This window comes from Penicillium chrysogenum, assembly GCF_028827035.1.
Source record: "Penicillium chrysogenum strain IBT 35668 chromosome Unknown utg000005l_segment0_segment0, whole genome shotgun sequence".
Lineage (NCBI taxonomy): Eukaryota > Fungi > Ascomycota > Eurotiomycetes > Eurotiales > Aspergillaceae > Penicillium > Penicillium chrysogenum.
In genome coordinates, this window is record NW_026622753.1 from 6,079,528 (window position 1) to 6,103,329 (window position 23,802).

Sequence of the window (23,802 nt, forward strand, 5' to 3'; positions counted from 1 at the left end):
GAGGAGTAGTCTGATCCTAATAGAGACTACGGAGTAGATTTTACTCCGTACATTCTAGGTTAAGGCAGGATTCGAAGTCCCAAGCTGCCATGACAACTCGGTAAGCAAGGCAGCCTGCATACAGCGCGAGTCTAGCACCTAGCGCCCTGCATATTGACAAGATGTATTGCATATATGAGTGTTCCACTACAGAATTGAAAATGTGGTAGTTAGAAACGCAAAGCCATGTTTCTTTGATCCTGCGATAGAGGACCAACTTTCGATACGTTTGTGTCCAGACGAATAGCCCTAAGGATCGTATGTGATATGTCAACTAGCCAACGCCACTTGGCAGGGGTCCATTTTGGCCACACTCCATTAAGGAACAGTTCAAATAGCGTAACGTTTTAATTGCTTTTTCTTGAACTCTTCCAAAAATTTCGACGCATTGCCACGAGCTGAGTTACGTGGTTAGCAGCTTTGGATGTTGTGAGACGCGACTAATCGAGGCCACATTCCAAGGTTGTCATACTGAGACTGACGTTCTTTGTATGAGAGACGCTCATAAAAGTTCAACAGGTTTAATAGATTAAACAAGTTCTCAAATTAAAGCAAACGAAGCTTTTCGGGAACGGATATCCGGGGCAATACAAAATGGTTATCCCTGACGAGGCCTCTAACATTATCGAGGGAAGTGGCTGGGTGTTCCAACAAATAGGAGATTTAGTCTCTCTCCCATATTTTCCTTTGATGTTCAATTGGACACTGTGTTATTTTAGATGTGGGTATATATGTTGCATAGAAAGTAGTTCAGTGGCAATAAGTAGAGAACCCCTTACACATCAGATGCGGCAGATGAGCTTAATAGAGCCCTAACATGCAAAATGAGACAATGTCTACAGGAAATTGTTCGTCTCTCAGTCAACTGTTTAAGACTGTTTAAGACAGACGCAATCTTGTAATAACCATTCCTCAAATGTCCAAGGTAACAAAATGAGGGGAGAGCCGTAAGTCGAAGGAAAGTCGATCAACTCATGTATAGGGTAGAGTATTCAGACAAGGGTCGTGTCCTGATCAACCAAGGCTGTCTCGATATTGCGGCTCCAGGCTTTTACCAACCACTCCCCTCCGCCCCCGTCATTACTGTTTGCACTGCGCCTTTATTGCCTGGCAGTCTTTACCGCACCTGGACTAACCCGTATAGAATAGGATATGAGGGGTTGACTTCTAACCTAAGATGACTCGCATGACCACCATCATAAAAACCCAGCAATTAATAAGGCCAACACATTTAAGCCGGAATTGATCCCTATGGCTGAGCATCTTTCCACATATAGACCACCTGCAGTGAGAGATTCCATGAGCAGATTGATACATAGGGTTGGCTAACTCCACGAGTATAGTATCAGGCCACACGCGTCATCATCAATTTCTATAAATTTTGTTGTTCAGTGTCACCGTCGGAGATGATCGGATAGCGAATAAGATGACCTCCGAGCTGTCTGCAGGTACAAACTGTATGCAAGACTTGCGTCATGGCATATTCAAAGTGATTTGGAATCACTTCAACTAAGTTGTATTGCATGTATATGGAGTATAACATCATAAAATATTGAAATCGAATGATAATCCGTGGAAGTATAGTTTACCGTGCGTCAATCGAAAGAATAACCCAGTGGAGACCCGATCTGATCGGTAATCGAGCAGATCGTCCACAGGCGATCGACATGAATAGATTCAAATTATTGATCAAGGCCAGTGGGACGAAGGGGTAAATGTTTCTGGGGTCTCGAAATAAGGTGGAAATTGATATACCAAGGACCCTGCAAACTATAATTTGTCCTGTAAATTGCAGCCACAACCAGGTTCAAAGAGAAAACCTTTTTAGAAATGAGGGCAAAAGCAAAAAACAACAAAGAAACATCATAGAATTGTTAGTACGCAGCACAGATGTACATATCGAGTCCATCGGGGCCAACGCTGGACCCGATTCGTTGTATGGGGCCCCTTGCGCTGCACGCTGCTGCAAACACGCTTCCCAGACGGGGATCCTGTCTCGCGTCAGAGCACTCGCCCGCTCATCCGAGGAGTGAGGGGAGAGGAAATGACTGTCCTTTTAGGGAATTGGTACTGTCTCTCTCTGAAAAAGGGATAGTGGATTCGTTCCTAGGCCGTTTGGTTTCTGGGGCTGCATTGTTGATGGCGACGCTGCGCATCGGTTTTATGCACTTGCGATTATAATACTGCGATATCCTCTCGTAATTTTCGCTTACTGGAGAGGTTGTTCTCTTATCACTCCTTTGGTGCCCTATCTCAATCGTGAATCAGATCAACATCCTATACTGATCTGATCATTGGATTATCCCCAGGCAATCTTCTCTTTGAGGAGTAGCCATCCCTTCTTTTGTTTAAAGCCGCAAGATCGATTGACAATGAATTTGTTGTACATTCGAGATGCGATCTTCAGGCGAGATAATGACGGCATATTGTTGTCCTCCGGAGGCCAGGAGGGCTTGATCATAAGCGTTGTGTTCACAGCCTTGGCAACCTGTTTCGTTGCGATGAGGATGTATACTCGTATGAAACTTATGAATCGGGTGGAAGCAAATGACTGGATGGTCATTATTGCACTGGTAAGTTGGGTGATCGATATCGAAGAAATACCAGATACTAATGCAGATGTATAGGTCAATTCATATGTCTTCATGGCCCTCGACATTATCGAAGCCGTCAGTGGCATGGGAATGCATTTGAAAGATATCCCACCAAACATTCTCGAGAGACAGATGAAGGTGAGCTTGCCCTAAGCCGTGTCCTCAGCTATCAACTACATCTAACAACCGATCCGAACAGGCCTTCTGGCTCACCATTCCTTTCTACAACGCCGCCGTCCTCTGCGCCAAAGCCTCAATTCTGATGCAGTACTTCCGAGTCTTCCCAACGCACCGCATGCGAGTCGTCTGCTGGGTCATGATTACTGTGCTCGCCATCTATGGCACCTGGGCGGTCATCAGTGCATTCCTAAACTGCATTCCCGTCGCCAAATTCTGGGACGATTCAATTCAGGGTTACTGTTTGAACAAAACCAAGCTATGGTTCTCCAATGCTAGTATGCACATCGCGACCGATATTGCCATCCTCGTCATTCCCATCCCGGCTTTAATGGCAGTCGACCTGCCCCGAAAACAAAAGATCGCTTTAATGATCATGTTCGCTATGGGCGGCTTGTAAGTTATCAAATTCCAGATATCAGATTGAACCGTCCAGAACTAACATAGCACAAAGTGTCTGCGTCACCAGTGTCATCCGTCTAGTCAGTCTGAAAAAGATCGCCGAATCGTCCGATCCCACCTGTACGTATCGTTTCGCCTAGCTCTATCACAACCCAAAACAAAGCTAACCCCACACAAAAGACGACAATGTCGGCGCTGCCTCCTGGTCCGCCATCGAATGCAACACAGGCATAATCTGCGCCTGTCTACCAACCCTCAAACCCCTCGTCGCCCGCATCTTCCCAGGAATGGTATCGACCTTCAACGCCAGTCGTCCCACGCGCGGCGACACAACCCAGCGCAACTCCGACTGGAACGGCGATGCATCAACTCTCGGTGCTCACGGCGAAGAACACGAGTATGGTGCCGGTGACCCCGAACGGGTTCTCGCTCTTGTTCCTGGTACCGGATTCAGGTCTAGTATTAAGCGCTGGACGAGAGAGGAAGAGAAGAAACTAGCTCGGATTGCGTTTGTTCCTGAGCCTCGCGATCGGCCTAATCTGACGTATCCTCGTCCTTTACCTGCGGGTTCAGCGGTGCCGTTTTGAAGGTCTGTTGATGTATAGACACGCATTTGGTTTTTGGATGGCTCTTGCAGTCAGCTTGGTGCCTTGGAGTATAACGTCATATACCCGTCGGATTTTTCCTTTTTCGTTTCTCGTCAGGGTTTCACCACGCTCTTTGGGCCTGGCGGTTGCTGGGTCATAATTACCCCCGTGCGGTATACCTCTAGGGCTGTGGACACTCGCTATTTTTGTTCTTATGTCATTTTAAAGATATAGTAATATGGAATCTAGGTTTGGAAATTCTTGGATATATAGATAGTCGAAGTACAGCAATCGAATCAAACGAATAACTTAATACCGAGAGATGGAAGAGCAACAGTCACAGAATGAAGCCACTTGGTCGTAATCCAATACACGCCCCAAGAGAATGAATAGCGAGACAACACGCCTATAGCAAGCATGCACAAATGAGAACGGGCTCTATACTGTCTAAAGCAAAGTGTGGAATTATCGATCTAAAAGTCGGTGAACTCCTTATCAACTTCTTCGTAGTGGTCGAAGAATCCCTTGAACAACTTGACACCCAGACCGGGGTCCAAGCTGCCAGTAGTCGCCCGGATACTATGCATGCTCAGCTGCGGGATACCGCAGTCAATGGCCCTCATGCCGATCTGGGCACTGGTCATGGGCCCAATAGTGCCACCGCTGCGAGAGTCATTGCGAATCTGGAAGACCTGCAGGGTTGACCCACAGCGCTCTGCAATTCGCCTCATGACACCCTCGCTGACGCTGTCGGTAGTCATGTGTCCGTTTGAGTCGGCAGACACTGCCACGCCAACGTTAAGGCGGGGCGCGTGGTTCTCCAGGTAGACATTAAGGAAGTTCGGGTTCACTGCGTGGATGACATCTGATGATACCAAGAAGCTGTTCGCCACTGTCTGGGAAAGGAGGTTGGGGCCGTAGTTGTCCTTCGCGAAGGCCTCGGTAATCCGCTCAATGACGCTGCTCATAAAGTTCGACCGAGCACCCTGTCGGAGCAAACTGCCAATCTCTTCATCATCGAACATACCAACCATCTTCACGGTTCCGGTCGATGTGCTGTCCGAAGAAGCAATGAGCGCTTCCTGTGCCGCATAGCAGCAGAGCTTGTCGTCAATGCGGCCAGCAAAGATCATGTCCTTCTCCAGGCCGCCTAGTTGAGCAGGCTGGGTGTCAAAGAGTTCCAATTCCCAGTTGACAATAGTGCTATAATCTGTGATGCCAAGCTCCTCGGAGATGATCTTCACAAGCTTCTCAGGCTGGGTCGAGGTAAATGTGCCAAACTTTGTGTTGCTAGACTCAACCTTGGAGTTTTCAAACAGATCGGAGTTATCTATTCCGATGACAGGCACCATCTGGGTTTCCTGGTTGAATGGACCATTCGCAGGAGAACCGAAATGGGGAGCGAGGGTAGGCACACGAGCAATAGGCCAGTCAAGTTTGACCAGCTTAGTCTCCACCTTGCCGGTTTCCGGGTCGCGAACAAGCACGCGACCACCGATACCAAGATCGCGATCCCACCAAGTGTTGCCGAGACCACCGGCGTACGGGGCAACGCCGAGCTGCTGGAAGCCTGCCTTGTTCGGAAGCTTGGACACGGGCTTCAGCTTGGCAGTCAAGGCGTCGACGTGGCCAGCAACGATAGCCACGCCGTTGCCGCTCTCGTATTTGGAGCCAATGTTGAAAGCGATCAAAGAGCTGCCGTTGCGGGTCGTGTAGAACTTGCCGCCTCGTTTCAGCTCCGATGTCCACACCGCTCTCTCGGAGAGAGGCTTGTAGCCGTGCTCTTCGAGCTGCTTGGAGAAGGATTTGACGGCGTGGAAAATTGTGGGATTGGATGTCATGAACTCGCAGTATGGCTTGGAGTAATCCTCTGGTCGGACGGGTTCATCGGCGATCGGTGCCTGAGCTCGGACTGGCTGTGCTGCAGGTACAGGCATGAATGAACTGGGCAGCTGGGCGGATATATGCGAAGTCCATGGCGTTTCGAGGCCTTGGGCCGAGTTGTATTTTCTGGTCATATTGTAAATGTGCTAGTATGAGTGTAGGGAAGAGAGTTGGAGAGAACTGAGGGGAAAAGGCGGAGTTCCGACGGGGCTGGTACCTGACCCATCCCTTGCTTATCGCTGAGTCCGGTGATAAGTGATAACGGATTCAGCTGTCCAGAGGTATTGGCGCGTGACAACGACGTATTCATTTATTATAGGTTAGATGATACATATTGACATGTAGGCATATTCTACTAGCCCAAGTATCAACAATCTAGCTCGCTTGGTAGATGTTTAATTTAGACCTATGAGTCGCTCGCATACATCGAAACTAAGCCCTATGACGCCATTTGCTACAAGATCCTACCAGATCGGTTCTAGTATCTGGTAAATCTGCCACGAAGATAATATTCGAGTATGAGAATATTCATATTCCATTGCAAATCACTACTTAAGTGATGTAACAGTCGGGTAATTTTGAAACGCTGATAGAATATACTATTACTCTGCAAGTATATACAGATATATATCTGAAAAACTATTGAGCATCGTCAGCTCCCACGGTCTAGAACGCTTTCCTGTATGCTTGGCTGCAACTATTAGCCTCCTCCAAACTCTTCTTTGAAGTATTACAGTCCGAAAATCCGTGTTTTTACTGCGGCCACACAAATCCAAGCGACTTCTATGGGAAGTCAATGACGTCGTGGGGCCCGGAGCAAGGTGCAAAGACGGGCTCAATTTGTTCCACGAATGCCAGAGATAATACTGATCAGTATATAGCAGCATCTATACATAGTAGAGTAGACTATTCTTCTCGTCCTGGAAACTGGGGATAGCTCTGCTTGACGTACGCCCGGCATCATGGTGATGTCAGACAAAAATTCCCCCAACCCCAGATATATTACAAAGAAAGCATCACAAATGAAGATCGAATGTGGATCTGCTCAATGAGTACAAAATCATCCTGAGATTTTTATTATCCCCGATGGACACAGTGAACGAGTAAATTCACTGTATCCCAATCGTACATACCAATTCACTGAAACATATTGAAAATGGCGATGACCCAGGCAGCAAACCTGGTAGAGAAGGCTCTCGGCCATGGCGATAATGCAACAGTCACCACTGATGTGTCTAGCTACGACAATGAATATGGGGTGGAGACCGGAGAGATGATCCAGGCTACTACCTGGCAAGGGAAGAATCAAGTCAAAGTTGGTAAGCGAGAGAAGCAAACTTGGAAGCGACAATTTGATCCCATGCATTGCTGACCACTGCGATCAGTGGAAATGCCGAAGCCACGGGTGATCGACCCTGGAGACGTGATTGTCAAGGTGACAGGAAGCACTATTTGCGGTAGCGACCTGCACCTGTATCATGGTATGAAGATAATTCCGTGAATGCGAGCAAGCTAAAAACTGACACAACTGTGCTGGGCAAAGGGGTCATTCCTCAATTGGAGAAGGGCGACGTGCTCGGCCATGAATGCTGCGGGGTTGTGGACGGTGTAGGGCCCGAGGCAAAGAATATCAAAGTTGGAGAACGAGTTGTTGTTTCCTTTCCAATTGCTTGTGGGGATTGCAAGAATTGTCGGAGAGAGTACTATTCTCAATGTGATAGGACCAACGAGAACACTTTGACCAATGCCTTGTATGGGAAGCGAACTGCAGGTAAGTTATATGCACTTCGCCTGAACCTGAGTGTCCTAAGGTTCATACTAAATGGATAACAGGCATATTTGGATATTCCCATTTTACAGGTGGGTTTGCAGGTGGCCAGGCCGAGTACATTCGAGTTCCATACGGCGACGTCAACCTAATTTCCATTCCAACCGATGTGCCAGATGAGAAGGCACTTTATGTCTCGGATGTTGTGGCAACATCATGGCACTGCGTGGTCGACACCGGTGTTAAGAAAGGAGACGTGGTTGCGATCTGGGGGGCTGGACCGATCGGGCAGATGTGTGCACAGTTCAGCTTCTTCCATGGCGCTAGTCGAGTTATCCTTATCGACGGAGGTGATGGTGCATGGCGATTGGACTTTGTGAAGACTAAAGCGCCAAAGGTTGAGACAATCAACTTCGCCGATCTACCCAAAGGCGAGTCGGTGACATCACAGCTGCAAAAAATGGTTGATGGCGGACCAGATGTTGCTTTGGAATGTGCAGCGGGCGAATACGCTAAAGGATGGGCGCATTACTTTGAACAGATGCTTGGAATGGAGACAGATACCTCGGAGTTGTTGAATGAGATGATTACTGCCGTTCGCCCGTTTGGTCATGTTGGGGTGACGGGTGTCTATGCCGGATTTGTGAGTTCACCAGTTTTCGGAAGAGTGAAGTATCTAACCATCATTCTCAGACCAATCACTTTAACATTGGGGCTCTGATGCAGACAGGCGTACACCTTATGGGTAATGGACAGGCTCCTGTGCAGAAGTATTGGAAACACCTCATGCATCTCATTCAAGCAAACGATATCAATCCACTGGATATGGTAACCCACCGGGTCCGTTTGGAAGACATGGAGAAATTGTATGCAATTTTCAACAAGCGAGAGATGGGCATGCAGAAGGTCTTCGTACAGACCAAGCACTCTGCTCCCCCAACAGACGGAACTCCTCAATTAACGGAGTTGTGAATGTTTTGTAACGTTGATGTTATGCATGTCTTGTTATAATGACTCCCAATTTGCCATCAGTCCTGTACTAATAACACTTCGGACGTTATCATTAGACCCGCCTCTTGAAAACATTCATTCCCAAGGGAAGGGGGTCATGCTGATATCGTCAATGGAAGGAAATGCATATTCTTGACCCGAAAACTTCATTGACTCCCAATGGAGCTGGAAAGTATTAGTATTTTGTAAACCAAATACCCGAGAATTGGAGATATTCTAGGTATCTGCGTAGCGTCTATGTCTCTTGCAAATTGAGAGCTCCGGAGGCAAACGCCGAATCCCGGCAATGATCGGCTGTAGCTGGAATCTAATTCGCTCATAGATTATGTTCTATAGTAATTCATCCCAGAAGATCAAGTGCAAATTGGGGTTCCTTCATATGTTGTATTGTTCTATTATATTTGCGATAATCTCACGAGGACAACCCGTCCTCAAGTTTAGACAACAGGTTTCATGATGATCATGATAATCGCACTGAAAGGATATAACTGAGAACAGTGGATCAGCTTTTCGGATCGCCGAGAATAGTGGCCTTTGAACGCTATGGTGTGTCCAATGGCGGCGAATTGTTTCGAGGAATTCCATATTTTCCGTCAAACTCTGCATATCCATGTCACAGCCATCTCTGGTTGTGACTAAGTAGCCGCGATATTCTCCAGATCGGGCCATGTACACGAAAGTTCCGCTGTTCGGCCTTCACAATGAGGTTGGCATCATTTACTCCGTACTGATTGATAAGATTCTGGTGTGGGGGGTCACTTCCAAGGCCAAGACCAACCATTTCCAAGGCTTTCACCCAATCACCAAGAAAGGGAAAATAGGACAATAAAAGAAAGACAGGTTCTGCCGATTATCAGTTTAGCCCTTGGATTGCGGTCCTAGCAACCGGCATTAGTGCAATCAGATAAGATCAGAGAGACCGAGAACGGCACGGGATCCAATTCCCATGTCGATCCATACTCTCACCGCTGGTGGATGACTTCTGGGAAAGTTATTTTGCGCACTGGCATGTTCTAATTGGCTTATCGCCGTTTCTGCTAGGTAATGGCTACAGGGCTGGGAGACCGGGACGTAGGGGGGTTTTGCCCATCCATGGTCAATGGATTGACGAGACGCCCCACCCGAGCAAATTTTTCCATCTGGAGGGTTTCTGATCCGTGTCGCCTGTCGTTGAGTCATCGACGATCGGGTGAACGGTGTACTGTGTAGGGAGTTATAGCCATGTTACGGAGTATGCAATTGGGAATTGGAACACGATTATTTGGTATTGCAATGTTCTTTGTTCAGGCAATTGACGCTCGAGGTGTATCTACAAGAAACAATACACGCAGTTAGCGAAGAAATATGAGAATATATTACTTCGTATATTGTACTCCGTACAATAAAGAATGTTGCGTCAGCCCACCGACGCTCTCTCGGAACCATCTCCACTCAGATTCGGATCAGATAAAAATTTCGAAGGAAATCGCGGCATTGGGTTTAGCGAAATAGCAAATGGACCAATGGTAAATTAGTATAAAAAAGAAAAAGAAGATCCCACATCCCACCTTGGAAGCAAAAAAACCACCAAAACTCCAAAATACAGAAAGCTCTTCCGAAACCGGCATCATGTGAGCACATAATCTAATCTGATCATCGGCCACTTTTTCTTCCCCCTCCCTTCACATCTCTTCTCTTGCTTTTAACCTTCCTATACCTATACCTTCCTATACCCTTTCTGTCCTCTCCGTCTGGTTATTGGTTATTTTCCACGAGCTTGAAAGCGAACTGGTTCTTTTCTCTACTGGTATTTCTCGCTTATCGGCTCTTATGAGCGCACTTCCGCTCTTCCGACCGAGAAACGGCTCGTGCGTCTGCCCCCGACCACGCCCGATTACCATGTTTCCAACTGACCTCAAACATAGTATTTGAACATCAATTTGGTGTCAAAATGGCCAGTGGTGTGTCTATGGCACCTGCTCCAGCTGGAGTTCCTGCACTGGCCCTCGCACCGGCGCCCACACTGGCCGCCAGGCCCTCCGTAGCCCCTTCGCCAGGACCGGGTACACCCGGCTCCATCACCTCGAAAGAATGGGTCATCCCACCACGCCCCAAGCCAGGTCGCAAGCCAGCTACAGACACACCGCCAACCAAACGCAAAGCGCAGAACCGAGCAGCTCAACGGGCCTTCCGTGAGCGTCGGGCGGCTCGTGTTAGTGAACTGGAAGAGCAAATGAAGGAAATGGAAGATAACCACGATGTCCAAGTTGCCTCGCTCCAACAGCAAATTGGAAACCTCTCCGGTGAGGTTGATCAGTGCCGCGAGGAGATGGGCTGGTGGCGCGACCGATGCCACGCCTTGGAGAAGGAAGTATCGATCGAGCGCAGCGCAAAGGAGGCCCTTGTCAAGGAATTCAGGTCATCTCTTACCGGCCCTAGCGCCAGCAAGCCCACGCCCATTCCAGACTCTGTGCCCTTGCCACCTCGCAAGACCAGAAGCTCCCGAATGGAGGACGTGCAGCCTACCAGTACTGAACGCAACAAGGAAGATGGACAGGTGAATGTACCTCTGGGGTGCAACAACTGCTCCAACGCCCACTGCCAGTGTATCGAAGATGCATTCGGCATGCCAATGGACACCCACGAGTCATCTCGTTCGAGACACGAGCCTCATGGCGTGGGCAGCCCGGAACGAGACCATAGGGATCCCCACATCAAGCCCGATCCGGAAGAGATGGAAATCGACTTCACCGCTCAGTTCTCTAGTGTTCCGACTCAGTCTCAGGACAACGACGTCTCCTCGCCCCCCCGTTGATCCCTGCGGGTTCTGCCAGGACGGTACTCCCTGTATCTGCGCCGAGATGGCCGCACAGGAGCAGCAGCGTGTACGCAACATCAACACATTCGAGACCAACCGTCTCGCGCCAATCCAATCCATCTCCCAATTTACCCCACCCCCATCCGAGGGAGACGTCCGCTCAGAAGTGACTCTCCCACCCATTAGCCAAGCGACCAATCCCTGTGCCAACGGGCCAGGCACCTGCGCCCAGTGTCAAGCCGACCCCCGAAGCACTCTTTTTTGCAAGACGTTGGCAGCCTCCCGGTCAGCGAGCGGAACTCCATCGGGAGGAGGCTGCTGCGGAGGCGGAGGAAAGGACGGCGGATGCTGCATGTCAAGAAATGCCCCCTCCACCGCGCCCAACTCGCGTAAAAACGCCGCCATGCCTTCGCAACCTCCCGCACCCAAGCCCGCTCCGCCCTCAGAGTTAACGCTCAGCTGTGCCGATACCTTCACCACCCTGTCTCGTCACCCGAACTTCTCTCGTGCCACTGACGAGATCTCAACCTGGTTGCCGAAGCTCCACACCCTCCCCGACCCCCGCGAGATCGCTCCACCAGACAGCCGCGGTGCCATGGAAGTCGAGGCTGCAAGCGTCATGGGTGTGCTGCGATACTTTGACCGTCGCTTCGCTGAAAAATAAACAATCCTCATTGTGGATCTCATGCGTCCGGGTTACCTGCGTTTTTTCCGGTCCTCCATAAGGACACTTTTTGATACCCATACCCCCCTCCTCACCCGGGCGCTCAATGTACCATCATACGGACTTGTCTTATATCCTTCCTGTCTTTTCCCCCTGCCTTGCATGGGAATCGATCTGGTTCCGTGTATATCTATATGGCCCGATCTATTCTCTGTCTACCCAAAAAGCATGACATATTGATTCTCATTCGATCTCACTGGGCTCGCCTGGTGTAGAGTCTCCTGGTTGCTATGAACATGGTCAGTGGTTGATCTGGTGGTTCCTTTGCTTTCGATCTCAATTCTCTCATTTCATTAGACGGATGGAATTTAGCGGCGTTTCTCTTTTAATGATTATGTGTACAACGTGGTTTTATTATGAATGAGACGATAGTACCGCACTGCAATTTGTCTTTCTTTTCAAAATCGTAATTCGAGATGTAGAACAAGGAGGGAATATGATTCCTCTATCAGGATGGTATATGTGAAATTGTTCTCGTATACAAGGGTTGCACATAATGTGAAGGAGCAAGAAAACGCCAAACACCAGCCCAGATGCTAAGTTGATGAGCCAGCGGTTTGATATGGAAAAGAGAGGGAAAGGAAACGAAGGGACGCGACAAGATCATCAAAGACTGAGCTTAACGTCCTCTTCCACGTCCACCACCACCGCCTCCCATTCCACCCATCAACCCACCCATTTGACTCATTAGGCTCTGCATATCCGGCATGCCACCACCACCACCACCTCCCATCATCTGCATCATCTTGGCCATGTCAGGCATACCGGGCATACCACCGCCGCCGGCACCACCCATAGAAGCCATCCGCTTCTGCATGGCAGCCATCTGCTGATTTTTGTTCCCACCCTTCATCATGTTCTGAGCTTGCTGCATTTGCTTCTTCTGGCCACCAACACGCTTGGCCATGCCGGCCATCATGCGGTGCTGGGAGAGCAAATCCTCGACCTCACGGACGGTGGTTCCACTACCGTGTGCGATACGAACCATGCGGCTAGGCTGCTCCACGAAGTTCTTGCCGTCGCCGTCCAGCTCGGCTACAGTCATACTATCGAAGATGTAAACCATGCGGCGTAGCTTCAGTGAACCGTCCTCGTCATCCAGGCCTTGGGTCATGTTTGACAGACCGGGGATCATGCCGGATAACTTGGACAGCGGGCCCATCTTCATGATGGATGTGATGTTCTCGCGGAAGTCGCGCAGAGTGTAGATACCTTCCGCAATGTGCTTGTATGTCTCCTTGGCACCGGCGGAATCCTTCGTCATGGCCTGGACGTGCTCGACCAGCCCAGCGACATCACCCATGCCTAGTAGCTTCTGAACGAACGCGCGGGGCTCGAATCGTTCCAGATCCATCATGTGCTCACCAGTACCGAGGAAGATAATGGGAGTGTGCGTGGCGGCGACAGCAGAAATGGCACCACCACCGGCGGCATGGCCGTCGGTCTTGGTAATGATAATAGCTCCAAAGTCTGCGGTTGCCTTGAACGCTGCGGACTGAGCCTCGGCTGCTTGACCAATTGTGCTGTCGAGCACGAGAATGGTCTGGTCTGGCGTCACGGCAGTCTGAATTTGTGTCATTTCCGTAAAGAGCTCCTCCTCTTGCCGGTGGCGACCACTGGTATCGACGATGATGATATCGAAACGCTCCTTCTTAAACTTGGCCACACCCTCTGCGGCCACGACAGCAGGATCCGTCTGCGTCAGACTACCATAGTATGGGATCTTGGCCTTGGTGGCATTCTGCTTCAGCTGATCAAAAGCACCAGCACGGAAGGTATCCGCGCAGACCAGCGCTGTCTTGAATCCTCGCGTCTGGTAGTGCCGAGCCAGCTTCGTACACGTTGTTGTCTTACCCGCACCCTGCAGACCGACGAACATGATCACATTGGAGCGACCCTTCTTCGGCCGGAATGAGTCTGCATGGGGGTCCACCAATTTTACGAGCTCGTCGAAGACGGTCTTCTGGATCAGTCGCTTCTTGTTCACTGCTGCTGGGAGGGAGGCGAAGTTCACGCTGGCCTTGATCGATTTGCGTAGAGTTCCTACTAGGCGGACGTTGACATCGGCGGAGAGAAGAGCGGCGCAAATTTCCTTGAGCATGTCATCGAATGCCTGTTATTGTATTAGCGGGCTGGCTTATGGGCCGCACTGGACAACACATAGCATACCTTCTCGTCGAGGTTATTGGACCTCGTCAGGTCATTGACGGCGGAGTTGATTCGCCGCCCAAGGTCTTGAAGAACCATGGTGAGTATGTGTATAGATGTAAACAATTAAAAAGAAAAACCAGACTAAGACCGTAGTTGTCTATGATTTCGCGATGGAGGAGGGGTGAGGATGAAGCCCGTCGAGAGACCAGAGAGGCAATGTGGAGGGGCCAATCGGAGAGCCCACGCTTTCTCACCGCCCCAAAAAAAAGTTGTGATACGGCAAAGTTGGATCAGCGTCTTGACTTTCTTCTTGTCTTGTATTTATTACATTATTTTTCTGTGACAATGCCTCCTACTTTTTCCAAAAAGCGCAAGGTTCTCGATGGCTTAAAGGGCGAGACTGGCCGCAAGAAGAAGTTCGTCAAGCAGCGCTTCTATCACAGCAGCTCAGAGGACGAAGAAGAAGATGGGAATTTCAATCCTGTCAGTCTTGAAGACTCGGACGCCGAAGAAGGAGGAGTCACAGTGACCAAGCCCTCAGCTCTCGATCTACGCATGAAGAAGGCAAAGACACAAAAAGAAGCACCCGCACCGGAACCGAAAAATTCAGACGATAGCGACGCAGACTCCAATGTCGGCGAGGAGATCGAGCTGGACGATGAAGATCTCGAGAACGATGACGATGAAAGCGATGCCTCTGGATCCGACGAAGATGACCTTTCCGACTCGTCCCCAGCCGGCAAATCTACAGGCGCCAATCGCGGCCGAGCCGTCCCCAAGCGCAACGACCCTACCGCATTCTCAACCTCTATTTCCAAAATTCTGTCTACAAAACTTCCTACCTCTGCACGGGCTGATCCCGTTCTCTCGCGAAGCTCATATGCTGCCAAGCTGGTCAACGAGGCTGCGGATGAGAAGCTCGACAATGCCGCGCGGGCCAAGTTGCGCGCCGAGAAGAAAGAGGAATTGGATCGTGGCCGTATTCGTGATGTGATGGGTATCCAGCGAGGAATTGCTGGTGCCGTCGCCGAGGAGGAGAAGCGGGTGCGCAAGATGGCGCAGCGTGGTGTCGTGAAGCTGTTCAATGCTGTGCGCGCGGCCCAAGTCCGAGGAGAGGAGGCGGCCAAGGATGAGCGCAAGAAGGGCACAATTGGTATGGGAGAGCGGGAGAAGGCTGCCAATGAGGTCAGCAAGCAAGGATTCCTTGAATTGATCAATGGAAAGAAGGGAAAGCCTTTGAACATCGAAGAGGCGTGAGCTGGATCTACGATTACCCATGGCATGTTTCTGGCGTTGGGAGAGTCTTTTTTTTTTGTTATATATTCTTTTCTACATTGTAATAAAATTGCTTATGTGGAAAATCATGTTCGATCAAAATAGTACAGGAGATTTTCATTTTGTGATACAGTGCAAGTCTACTAGACGCATCAGATGAATATTACAGTACAAAGCCCTATATTTGGTGTCCAAATAGGACCGTAAACCCCCTCTGTGACCAGCTGTCTCGGTCCAGATAAGATGTGAGGGTATGTAAGATCCAAACAGTCCCTCCTGGGGTTTCTGTTGGGGTCTTTATTTCGACTCAAAGTCGCTTGCTTGGAGATTCCGTGTCATGGACGGCAATCGCACGACCAGTCCGTCGAGATCCTTGGTCATGATCACCTGGCAGCCCAACCGAGAGGTCTCGGTAAGCCCGAAAGCCAGATCCAACATGTCATTCTCGTCATCCGATGGCTCTTCCATTTTATCAAAGGTATCCGGGTCCTCCACAATCACATGGCACGTTGAGCAGGCGCAGGATCCTCCGCACGCACCTATTCCCGGCGTGATGTTAGATACTTGTGCTTAAAGATGCATCATATCGGCTCAACTCACCTTCCATTTCAAGGTCATTTGCCTGTGCGATGTCGAGTAGGTTATCACCCTCAGCAACCTGGAGGTCTACCTTGGTGCCATCCTTGTCAATGAAAGTCACGTTGATCCTAAAGAATCTGTCAGCATGCAGCGCAGACGGCACAAGAGCGCAGCATGAGTGCAAATCTGGCTTACTCTTCTCCGGGCTTTGGCGGCGTGATATGACCATGCGCAGCTTGTGCAGTCACCGAGAAAGCACGCCGGGCTTTATTATATCCTTGCCAAGGTGATTGAAGGCTTCTCCGTGCATTGATATCCGACCGAGGATGTGTCTTGATTCCGGTGTTGGTCCATGACCTTGAATAACTTAGGCATCTCCGCGATTGAGTCAAACAGATATCCCCGGTCTTAGGTACACGGCGCAATTGCCGACCGACTTCTCGCCAGAAAGCCATGTTGCAGAAAAGGGGAATAATAAATTAAAAGGGGAATTCGGAAGTCAAAAAGAGAGAAAAAGAGGATCCGGGGGAAGATGGGAAGAGTGAGCAATGATCGTCCAATGGCCGCGGAGGAAAAAAATGACTGACAAAGCTTGGGCGTTCGGCCATTCCACTCCTCCCGTTCTTCGTTCCCCGACTCTCTAACTCCGACCAACATCACATTATGGCGACTCGTGAAGGGATCAATCCCTTACGGCCTTACTATATCCCTCCGTCTGGCTTATCGCCCGCTTCAAATGCGCCCGCCGAGGTGGCATCGTCGTCATCGGCCCAGGTGTTTGGCAGCACAGCTCGCGATCTCATGCCGGACTTGGACTATGCTGATTATCTGGAAGCCTCGCCCTCTGTGACTGACTGGGTTCGGGATACATTGAACCGGGCTCTTGTGCGCTACACCAAGGTTCTTACCGCACAGCCGTTCGACGTCGCCAAAACCATCTTGCAGGTGTATGTCGTACCAGACGCCACAGAGGAGCAGCGGGATCGGAACTCGACACCGGGTGCTGAAGGAAGCTCTTATGATTCGGTAAGAAGGCTGTTCTCTATAGCTGATATACAGCTGTGTTGAACTCCACGACAAATGACTGACGGATTTGCGTATAGGACTCAGAATCATCCGATGATGAAACTAGTTACTTCACCTCAACCGCCCCTCCAACGCCCACGCCGAGTACACCTAGATCTCGCAAGCCACGCCACCATATCACCGACCGCAGTGGCTATATTCGACCAGAGTCTGCCGCACAGCCCAAGCATGCTCTGACTATCAAGAACTCGAACTCCCTGACCGAAGTTCTATCCCAGCTCTGGTCCTCCAGTGGCCCAACCTCCCTCTGGAAGTCCTCTAACACCACATTCATTTACTCACTTCTCCTGCCGACTTTGAACACTTTCATCCGCAGTCTGCTGACGGCAATTGTCGGCTTGCCAGAAGAAGATATTTCAATGTCGATGACGGCGGACATTCTGACGGCATCCTCCCCTCTGGCAACGCTGGTCTTGTCATTCATTTCATCCTCGCTATCCGCCCTGATCCTAGCTCCTATCGACACCGCTCGTACATTCCTGATGCTCACACCAGCAACCCATGGGCCGGGGTCCCTCGTCCGAGCTATCCGCCAGCTCCCCACACCCAACTGCACGATCCCCTCGCATCTCGTCCCAATCACTGTGCTCCACTCAAGTCTCCCGAATCTCATTATGACCTCGACGCCACTCTTCCTCAAATCATATCTGTCCATTGACCCCCTCCTAAACCCAAACGCATGGAACCTCTGTGCGTTCCTCGGCTCCGGTCTTGAGCTCGCCGTGCGATTCCCGCTTGAGACCGTGCTCCGCCGCGCCCAGATCGCCACATACACGTCCTTGAGCCTGCGCCAGAAGTCATCGGGCGGTAGCATCAGTGCCACATCTATTGATGCTTCCGATGTGGAAACCATCGTCCCTACCCCGCGTACATACCGCGGTATCATTGGCACCATGTGGCACGTTGTTTACGAGGAGGGTGTCAGCTCGAAACCGTCCGACACGGAACGTGCTAAACAACTCCTCGGCCAGCGTACCTCACAGCAGAAGCGACAGCAAGGCCAGGGTATTCAGGGCCTGTACCGCGGCTGGCGTATTGGCATGTGGGGTATCGCCGGCATCTGGGGAGCCAGCTTGTTGGGCGGAGTCGCTGGTGGCAGCGAAGACGAGGTGACAACAAGAGGTGGCCATGGCCGTTCCAGCGGTGGACGCTTCTAAGGGATGCCGTCAAGCTATGAGGCCTTCGTCTTCATCTTTGTCTTCATCTTGGAATCCGCCAAATCGCCACTCAACTGATTCACTTAATCATTCGCGAAGAGACATTCCTTAATCAAGTCTCTGCGATGTTCTTTCGTTTCTTAGTCCATCCCTCTTCCTTAGTGGTCGAGACAGTTGGACATCTGAATCTTCCATATTGGCAACATCGGAAGCATTTCTCCCGTCGCGTGCGTCATTGATACTCGGTCTCCACTCTCCTCTCCATCTTCCACCTGTCTACATCTTATACCCCAGTGAATGGATCCCGGGGAAAGTCGATCGGCGTCATGTTTTTGGTTTAGCAGTGCAGCGCAAACCGTGTATAAAATCTTCCCTTCCCCACCATATAGCTATGTAACGAGATAAAACTACAGTCCGATCTCGCTCCGGCTTGCTAGGCATTTAATTTATTTGATGATTGATTATAGAAACTGAACTGTAATTCGATTCAAGGTTGCGCTATCTAAATACTGTGTTATCTAATTTATCACACCTGAGAGGCCACCTGTTTGGAAACATCTATCAATATGGTCATGCAATCTGCCTTGAACAGATTCAAAATGAGCAAACGAGGTGATCCCTGGAGAAGCGACAAAACCAGCTAATCGAGTCTCTCGATCCTCCACAGTCGATCTGCGAGTTGAAAGAAGAGATCATTAACTGTCTCAACAGACCGCTTTGTCAACTCCGGCAACCGTCCCACAACAGTCCCAAGCACCACACTCCAACTAAGATCTGGAATCTCATCCTGAACCACACGGCCCGGGGGCAGAGACGGGCCATGCACACTCATATCGCGGTCCAATGGCACACTGAGACGATACTTCCAAACAACCTCCCCATCCACATATAACGAGTAAGTAAGAACGGAGCTACGAGCCCGAACAGGCGCAGCAGCAGTCGAACCAACATCTTCAACCTCATCCGCAATATCAATAAGCCCGAACTTACTATTCCCATTCGGCGCATACTTCACCATAACATCCTCAGAGTCTGTCTGGTGGTACGTACGGACGGGGAGGTAGAACATACTCAACGGCCCAACACTGAACTCGTGCAATCCCAGCCCAGCCGTATTAGGCAAAAGTTGATCGGGACCGAGGTTAAGTTCCGGGTCCGGGAACCTAGTGGCACCGAATTCGTGTCTGTCACCGCTAAGCATGACGATGCGGATACCTAGCTCGCGCTCTGCGCGCCACATTGCTTCGAAGACGGTGCGGCGCTCGTCGAGGAACCCGCCCCAGGTATCTGTGGTGCCGACATGCCAGTTCTTGGTGAAGGGCACGCTGGAGGAGATTATTTTCCAGTGTACGCCTGCTGGCTCTGGGGTTGAGATGTACGTGAGGAGGGATTGGAGCTGGGGGTGGCCGAGGATGGTTGAGTTCTGGTGTGCAGGCTCGGTGCGGTAGGTGCGTGTGTCTAGCATGAAGAATGAGGCTGGGCCTTGGGTGAAGGCGAAGTAGGTTACGTTGTCTGGATGGGCGAAAGGCGCTTGCGGGATGGGTGGGTTTGCCCGCACGTGGTAGTGGATGAAGGGGTCTGCTGCTGCGGGATACGGAGCGGTTTTGTTGCCCTGCGACCAGTCGTTTTGGATCTCGTGGTCGTCCAGAGTGTGCAGCCAGGGGAGGTCAATGGCGCGGATTTCTTCTGGCCCGTGGTTCCAGGAGGGGGATGAGTAGATGCGTCTATACTCGCTGCGGTAGTGTTCCATTGATGAGCCGAAGCGCCAGGGGACGTCTATGTAGATGAAGTCGCCTAGGAAGAGCATAAATGCTGGGCGAAGTAGCTTGGGCAGTTTGGCGAGGGCGTCGGTCATTTGCTCGAGGCCTGGGACCCGTAGTGGATGCGATAGAATGTTGTAAGGGAAGTTTGGCTTTAGGCAACTTGACGTTACAAAAGATAGTCGCTTTGCTTCACGGGTTTCGGGCGATGGCGCCGTGGTAAACGTGCCAGACTTGTTGTTAGACAGCGAATAGCGATAGTGTGTCGCCGGCTTCAGGTCGGTTAGAGTCACAGTCGTAGTAAAGTCTGTGGTCTTATCCAGTTTGTAAACGATGCCTTCTTCGTGCCAGTCCGGGCTCATTTCAGAGACCTCCTGGAACATGACCGTCACTGGTAGGCGAGCCGTGTCAGGCTCGCGAAAGACCAAGTTGGCAGTAGTCGGGGAGACATATCCAACGCGTGAGAACGCAACATCGGTGGTTGGATAAAGTAGAACACCACGGGTCAGGAAATCAAGTGTAAGCATTGCCAGGACGACATTGATTAATATCGTGATTCTGGTCCACAGGGGCCACCTTGCCGAGGGAAGCCCTGTCAACAGAGTGTTAAGAACAGAATCGCCGGTTTTGGCACGGCTAGATCCTGACTTATGTCCTGTAAATTACGTAGTTAGAATCGCATATTGCAATTATTTGAAAGGGCAGCCTGACTGTTCGAGCCTCTGACTGTAGTTGTTTGGCTTTGGTGAGGCTGGGTGTCCTTGAGCAAGGAGAATATTGACGACAGGTACACCAATAGAGAGGTAATCACGAGAGGCACAAAGTGATGGCCAGGGATCTGTAACTATGTGAGTCTTCTGAAGCGCGATATTAACTGTTTATGGGAGGGTCTTATACCCATCGCAGAAACACGAAGCTCGTCAAGCGGATGATCGCCGAGCTCGTGGCTACAACAATTCGCCGTAGGGAGGCCATTATGCGAAGCAATATGGCCAATTTTAAAATGTGGAAATCACCGCATGCTAAATAGAAGAAATGGAGATGGTGAAGAGTGGAAGATGGAGTTTCCTGTTGATTCGTGATATGATGACGTATCCATTTAGGGGAAAGATCGACAACACAAGAGGCTCCAATGTTTCAATGTTTCAAGATTGATCGTATTTGATCGTATTGATTATTGAAAATTGCATAAATCGTGTAAATTATACAACTGGCGTCTACTATTTAACTATAAGTTGGATTTATACGCTTAAACCACAATGGCAGTACCTACCTAGGTACAGCCCAGGCACTAAAGCTGGCCTAGTAACTTCATGTTGGGTTTGAAGTGCAACTATATTAGCCATAGTTTGTCTGAAATGATACATATCCATTGTGTTTCATTGATGCCCCTGATTCAGCATATCTTGAAACAAATTATTGAGGGTGCTCGCCATCGGCCCTGCCGACATTAACTGACGAGCTACCGCAACAACATCTCTCATGCCCATACTCAATGACATCCCAGCTGCCCACTGCCACGGTTTCGCCGTGCCTCCAGGTAGAGCATTGAAATACTCCCAACCCATAACGCCACCGAAGTTGGGAAACTGCTCAACCAACATGGCCAGGACAGGTCCAATTTTTTCCTGGGACACATAACCCTGTGATCCATTACCCGGGTTTGTCAACAGGCCATACACAATCCGTCGCGGAGACCACCCCTGGGAAACCATAGCAGCGTACATCCGTGGATCCTCAGCAAGACCCCAGCCATTGTAGAACTGGGCATTGTACCAGTCAATCTTAGAAGCCCGAGCCTGCTCGAGTTCACGGTAGTCAAAGCCGGATAGGTTCCCAATACCAAGTAGTGCAGCTGCCACAGGAGCCAAGGTGATGATAAATGCGTCGCCCATGTCAGCCTTGAGTCGGTCGATGAGTCGAATGATGCCTTGCAAGGACATGGCCTCTTCTACATCGAGATCGATTCCATCAAGGCCATGGCGGCGGATCATGGTCAGGAAAGGATAATAGAATTGTTCGAATTCCGCCCGGCTGCCGTCAAGGCGCGTGAATGAGCCCGGGGCCGCCCCGCCTAGCATGCCCATCACTTTCACGCCTTGCTGCTGCATGACGGGTACTTCGGCCCATAGGGGGTCGAACTTGGCGCTGTCTGGCGGGTCATCGTTGAGAGTGATATCCCCTGGTGCACCGTTTAGGTGAAAAGCCGCGAGAATAAGATGTGTTATCCCGGTGTTGTTTTCCAGGAGCGGGAGCATGGAGACATACTGGCCCCCACCTGGGATGAGCGTTTGGTGGTACAGGATCACCCGCGGGCGCTCGCCGAGTCCACCTCGGATAGGGGGCATTTTAAAAAGGGGGATGACTTGAATGCCCAGATAAACGTAGACTATAGCAAGTTTATCCCACGAGCTTCGCTTTGTGAGAGCTGGATGACTCGCTCAAGCTTTGGCGATTGGCAGATGTGGGGGTTCGAAATTCTTCGAGCTCCTAGCGCTTGAAGGGAATGAGCACAGAGTAGTAAATAAAACCCCCGGTGTTATCCAATGACAAATTTCCAGACCAAAAATGGAAATAGCCAGAGAATATTACTGCAACACAGAGTAGTAGATCGGATTGAACACCTACACACGATAAACACAAATCCTGACTAAGCCGAATGGTTGATCCATTTTTTGGGCAAGGCTACCAGCTATCTACAAGAAACTATGATTGTTGCTGGGATCAAGTAGGGCCATATACCTACCTTCGTGGTTTAAATTCGATATTAATTGCTAGTAGGGCATCTTCTTTTCATCCCCATGTCGGGCTCATAGCTTCAATACTAGAACCATGGGAAACAGTCCCTATACCCATGGTGTTGGACTTGGGCTCGTTTAGGAAGACCTGGGGATGACATCAAACTTGAATACCGGATTCGTGCTCCAGCAAATTGAAACGAACAACCAGGAACACAGTGTATCTCAATGTGGACTTCTTCCAGTCATACAAGAATGGTATGTAGCTAGCCGACTAGCGGGTTTCGTAAAGGCAATGTCATAGAGACAAGCCACCATCGCCTCCGATGAGATGATGGAGGCAAAATAGCTGTTTCTGAAGACTACATAAGTTGCGGGCCATGTCCATCAAAGCAGCCTTGTGGCGAAGCAACATCTTCTTGCGCAGCAGCGTATACTTCTAACATCAACTTGCACATTCGACAGCATGATGGCTTTGATTAGTACTCGGTTCATGTCACGTCCACTTTTCAGACTGCTTCCATCCGGACAGTCAGTGAACGTCGGATTGTGGCATCGGTGTAGTGTCGCCACAGTACCACCGCCTGAACACCCACATCATCCCAACCCTGGGAATTTTGCGAATCGTCCACGCGAACAGCTTTCAGAAATAGGCCACAAGGGTGGAAAGAAGGGTGGAAAAGCTACCGGCGTGGGCGGATTCCATAATATGGATCCAGAGAAACAGGTGAGAATGCCCCAACATACAGTAAAAAGGACCTGCAGTTAAATGTATAAACGTAAATAGCATGCTATCGCTTCGAAAGGCGGTCGTGCTGCAGGTCGGAGAAAAGCACCAGGAAACGGGGAAACCGAGTTAGAAGCCGAACGGCGTGGCCGGTCGCATGAGCCCTCTGTGGTTCCACCTGGATTCGAAGAATGGAAGACAATGGCTTGATTTAAGGATCAATTTCATGCAAATGGCAAATAATTAATGTGAAACAAGAGCGGAATCAGAAGTCAAGAAGTAAGAAGTAAGAAGCATAGTAGACACACATGCCCGCTAGACCTAAAAAGGCAGTGGATAAACATTT

At 50.1% G+C, this 23,802-nt stretch overlaps 12 protein-coding genes across 12 annotated transcripts; 7 read left to right on the forward strand and 5 right to left on the reverse strand.

Moving 5' to 3' along the window:
- Positions 1 to 2,411: 2,411 nt before the first annotated feature.
- On the forward strand, positions 2,412 to 3,799 carry N7489_010703 (uncharacterized protein; the record flags this gene model as incomplete). The annotated part of the gene is made up of 5 exons (XM_056716452.1): positions 2,412 to 2,612; positions 2,667 to 2,771; positions 2,833 to 3,206; positions 3,265 to 3,332; positions 3,393 to 3,799. 5 exons carry the CDS (start codon positions 2,412 to 2,414, stop codon positions 3,797 to 3,799), a joined length of 1,155 nt encoding a protein of 384 aa, XP_056564074.1.
- A 473-nt stretch (positions 3,800 to 4,272) lies between these two features.
- N7489_010704 (M18 family aminopeptidase) lies at positions 4,273 to 5,817 on the reverse strand (the record flags this gene model as incomplete). Its single annotated transcript, XM_056716453.1, has 1 exon — positions 4,273 to 5,817. The coding sequence occupies one exon, from the start codon at positions 5,815 to 5,817 to the stop codon at positions 4,273 to 4,275; it is 1,545 nt and encodes a 514-aa protein (XP_056564075.1).
- Positions 5,818 to 6,839: 1,022 nt separating this feature from the next.
- On the forward strand, positions 6,840 to 8,423 carry N7489_010705 (zinc-dependent alcohol dehydrogenase; the record flags this gene model as incomplete). Its single annotated transcript, XM_056716454.1, has 5 exons — positions 6,840 to 7,002; positions 7,069 to 7,164; positions 7,227 to 7,454; positions 7,517 to 8,094; positions 8,145 to 8,423. The coding sequence occupies 5 exons, from the start codon at positions 6,840 to 6,842 to the stop codon at positions 8,421 to 8,423; spliced, it is 1,344 nt and encodes a 447-aa protein (XP_056564076.1).
- Positions 8,424 to 10,392: 1,969 nt separating this feature from the next.
- hapX (bZIP transcription factor HapX) lies at positions 10,393 to 11,256 on the forward strand (the record flags this gene model as incomplete). The annotated part of the gene is made up of 1 exon (XM_056716455.1): positions 10,393 to 11,256. The coding sequence occupies one exon, from the start codon at positions 10,393 to 10,395 to the stop codon at positions 11,254 to 11,256; it is 864 nt and encodes a 287-aa protein (XP_056564077.1).
- Positions 11,257 to 11,302: 46 nt separating this feature from the next.
- On the forward strand, positions 11,303 to 11,923 carry N7489_010707 (uncharacterized protein; the record flags this gene model as incomplete). The annotated part of the gene is made up of 1 exon (XM_056716456.1): positions 11,303 to 11,923. One exon carries the CDS (start codon positions 11,303 to 11,305, stop codon positions 11,921 to 11,923), a length of 621 nt encoding a protein of 206 aa, XP_056564078.1.
- Positions 11,924 to 12,602: 679 nt separating this feature from the next.
- Positions 12,603 to 14,230, reverse strand: N7489_010708 (RNA-binding signal recognition particle subunit SRP54; the record flags this gene model as incomplete). The annotated part of the gene is made up of 2 exons (XM_056716457.1): positions 12,603 to 14,096; positions 14,153 to 14,230. The coding sequence occupies 2 exons, from the start codon at positions 14,228 to 14,230 to the stop codon at positions 12,603 to 12,605; spliced, it is 1,572 nt and encodes a 523-aa protein (XP_056564079.1).
- Positions 14,231 to 14,479: 249 nt separating this feature from the next.
- On the forward strand, positions 14,480 to 15,391 carry N7489_010709 (rRNA-processing protein RRP15; the record flags this gene model as incomplete). The annotated part of the gene is made up of 1 exon (XM_056716458.1): positions 14,480 to 15,391. One exon carries the CDS (start codon positions 14,480 to 14,482, stop codon positions 15,389 to 15,391), a length of 912 nt encoding a protein of 303 aa, XP_056564080.1.
- A 305-nt stretch (positions 15,392 to 15,696) lies between these two features.
- On the reverse strand, positions 15,697 to 16,443 carry N7489_010710 (ferredoxin family 2Fe-2S iron-sulfur cluster binding protein; the record flags this gene model as incomplete). The annotated part of the gene is made up of 3 exons (XM_056716459.1): positions 15,697 to 15,948; positions 16,010 to 16,116; positions 16,184 to 16,443. The coding sequence occupies 3 exons, from the start codon at positions 16,441 to 16,443 to the stop codon at positions 15,707 to 15,709; spliced, it is 609 nt and encodes a 202-aa protein (XP_056564081.1). The 3' UTR covers positions 15,697 to 15,706.
- Positions 16,444 to 16,651: 208 nt separating this feature from the next.
- Positions 16,652 to 18,231, forward strand: N7489_010711 (mitofusin complex protein UGO1; the record flags this gene model as incomplete). Its single annotated transcript, XM_056716460.1, has 2 exons — positions 16,652 to 17,014; positions 17,092 to 18,231. 2 exons carry the CDS (start codon positions 16,652 to 16,654, stop codon positions 18,229 to 18,231), a joined length of 1,503 nt encoding a protein of 500 aa, XP_056564082.1.
- Positions 18,232 to 18,871: 640 nt separating this feature from the next.
- Positions 18,872 to 20,966, reverse strand: N7489_010712 (alkaline phosphatase family protein; the record flags this gene model as incomplete). The annotated part of the gene is made up of 3 exons (XM_056716461.1): positions 18,872 to 20,646; positions 20,703 to 20,829; positions 20,889 to 20,966. The coding sequence occupies 3 exons, from the start codon at positions 20,964 to 20,966 to the stop codon at positions 18,872 to 18,874; spliced, it is 1,980 nt and encodes a 659-aa protein (XP_056564083.1).
- A 404-nt stretch (positions 20,967 to 21,370) lies between these two features.
- N7489_010713 (putative class III chitinase) lies at positions 21,371 to 22,339 on the reverse strand (the record flags this gene model as incomplete). The annotated part of the gene is made up of 1 exon (XM_056716462.1): positions 21,371 to 22,339. One exon carries the CDS (start codon positions 22,337 to 22,339, stop codon positions 21,371 to 21,373), a length of 969 nt encoding a protein of 322 aa, XP_056564084.1.
- Positions 22,340 to 23,195: 856 nt separating this feature from the next.
- On the forward strand, positions 23,196 to 23,666 carry N7489_010714 (KGG domain-containing protein; the record flags this gene model as incomplete). Its single annotated transcript, XM_056716463.1, has 2 exons — positions 23,196 to 23,456; positions 23,517 to 23,666. The coding sequence occupies 2 exons, from the start codon at positions 23,196 to 23,198 to the stop codon at positions 23,664 to 23,666; spliced, it is 411 nt and encodes a 136-aa protein (XP_056564085.1).
- Between the last annotated feature and the right edge of the window lie 136 nt (positions 23,667 to 23,802).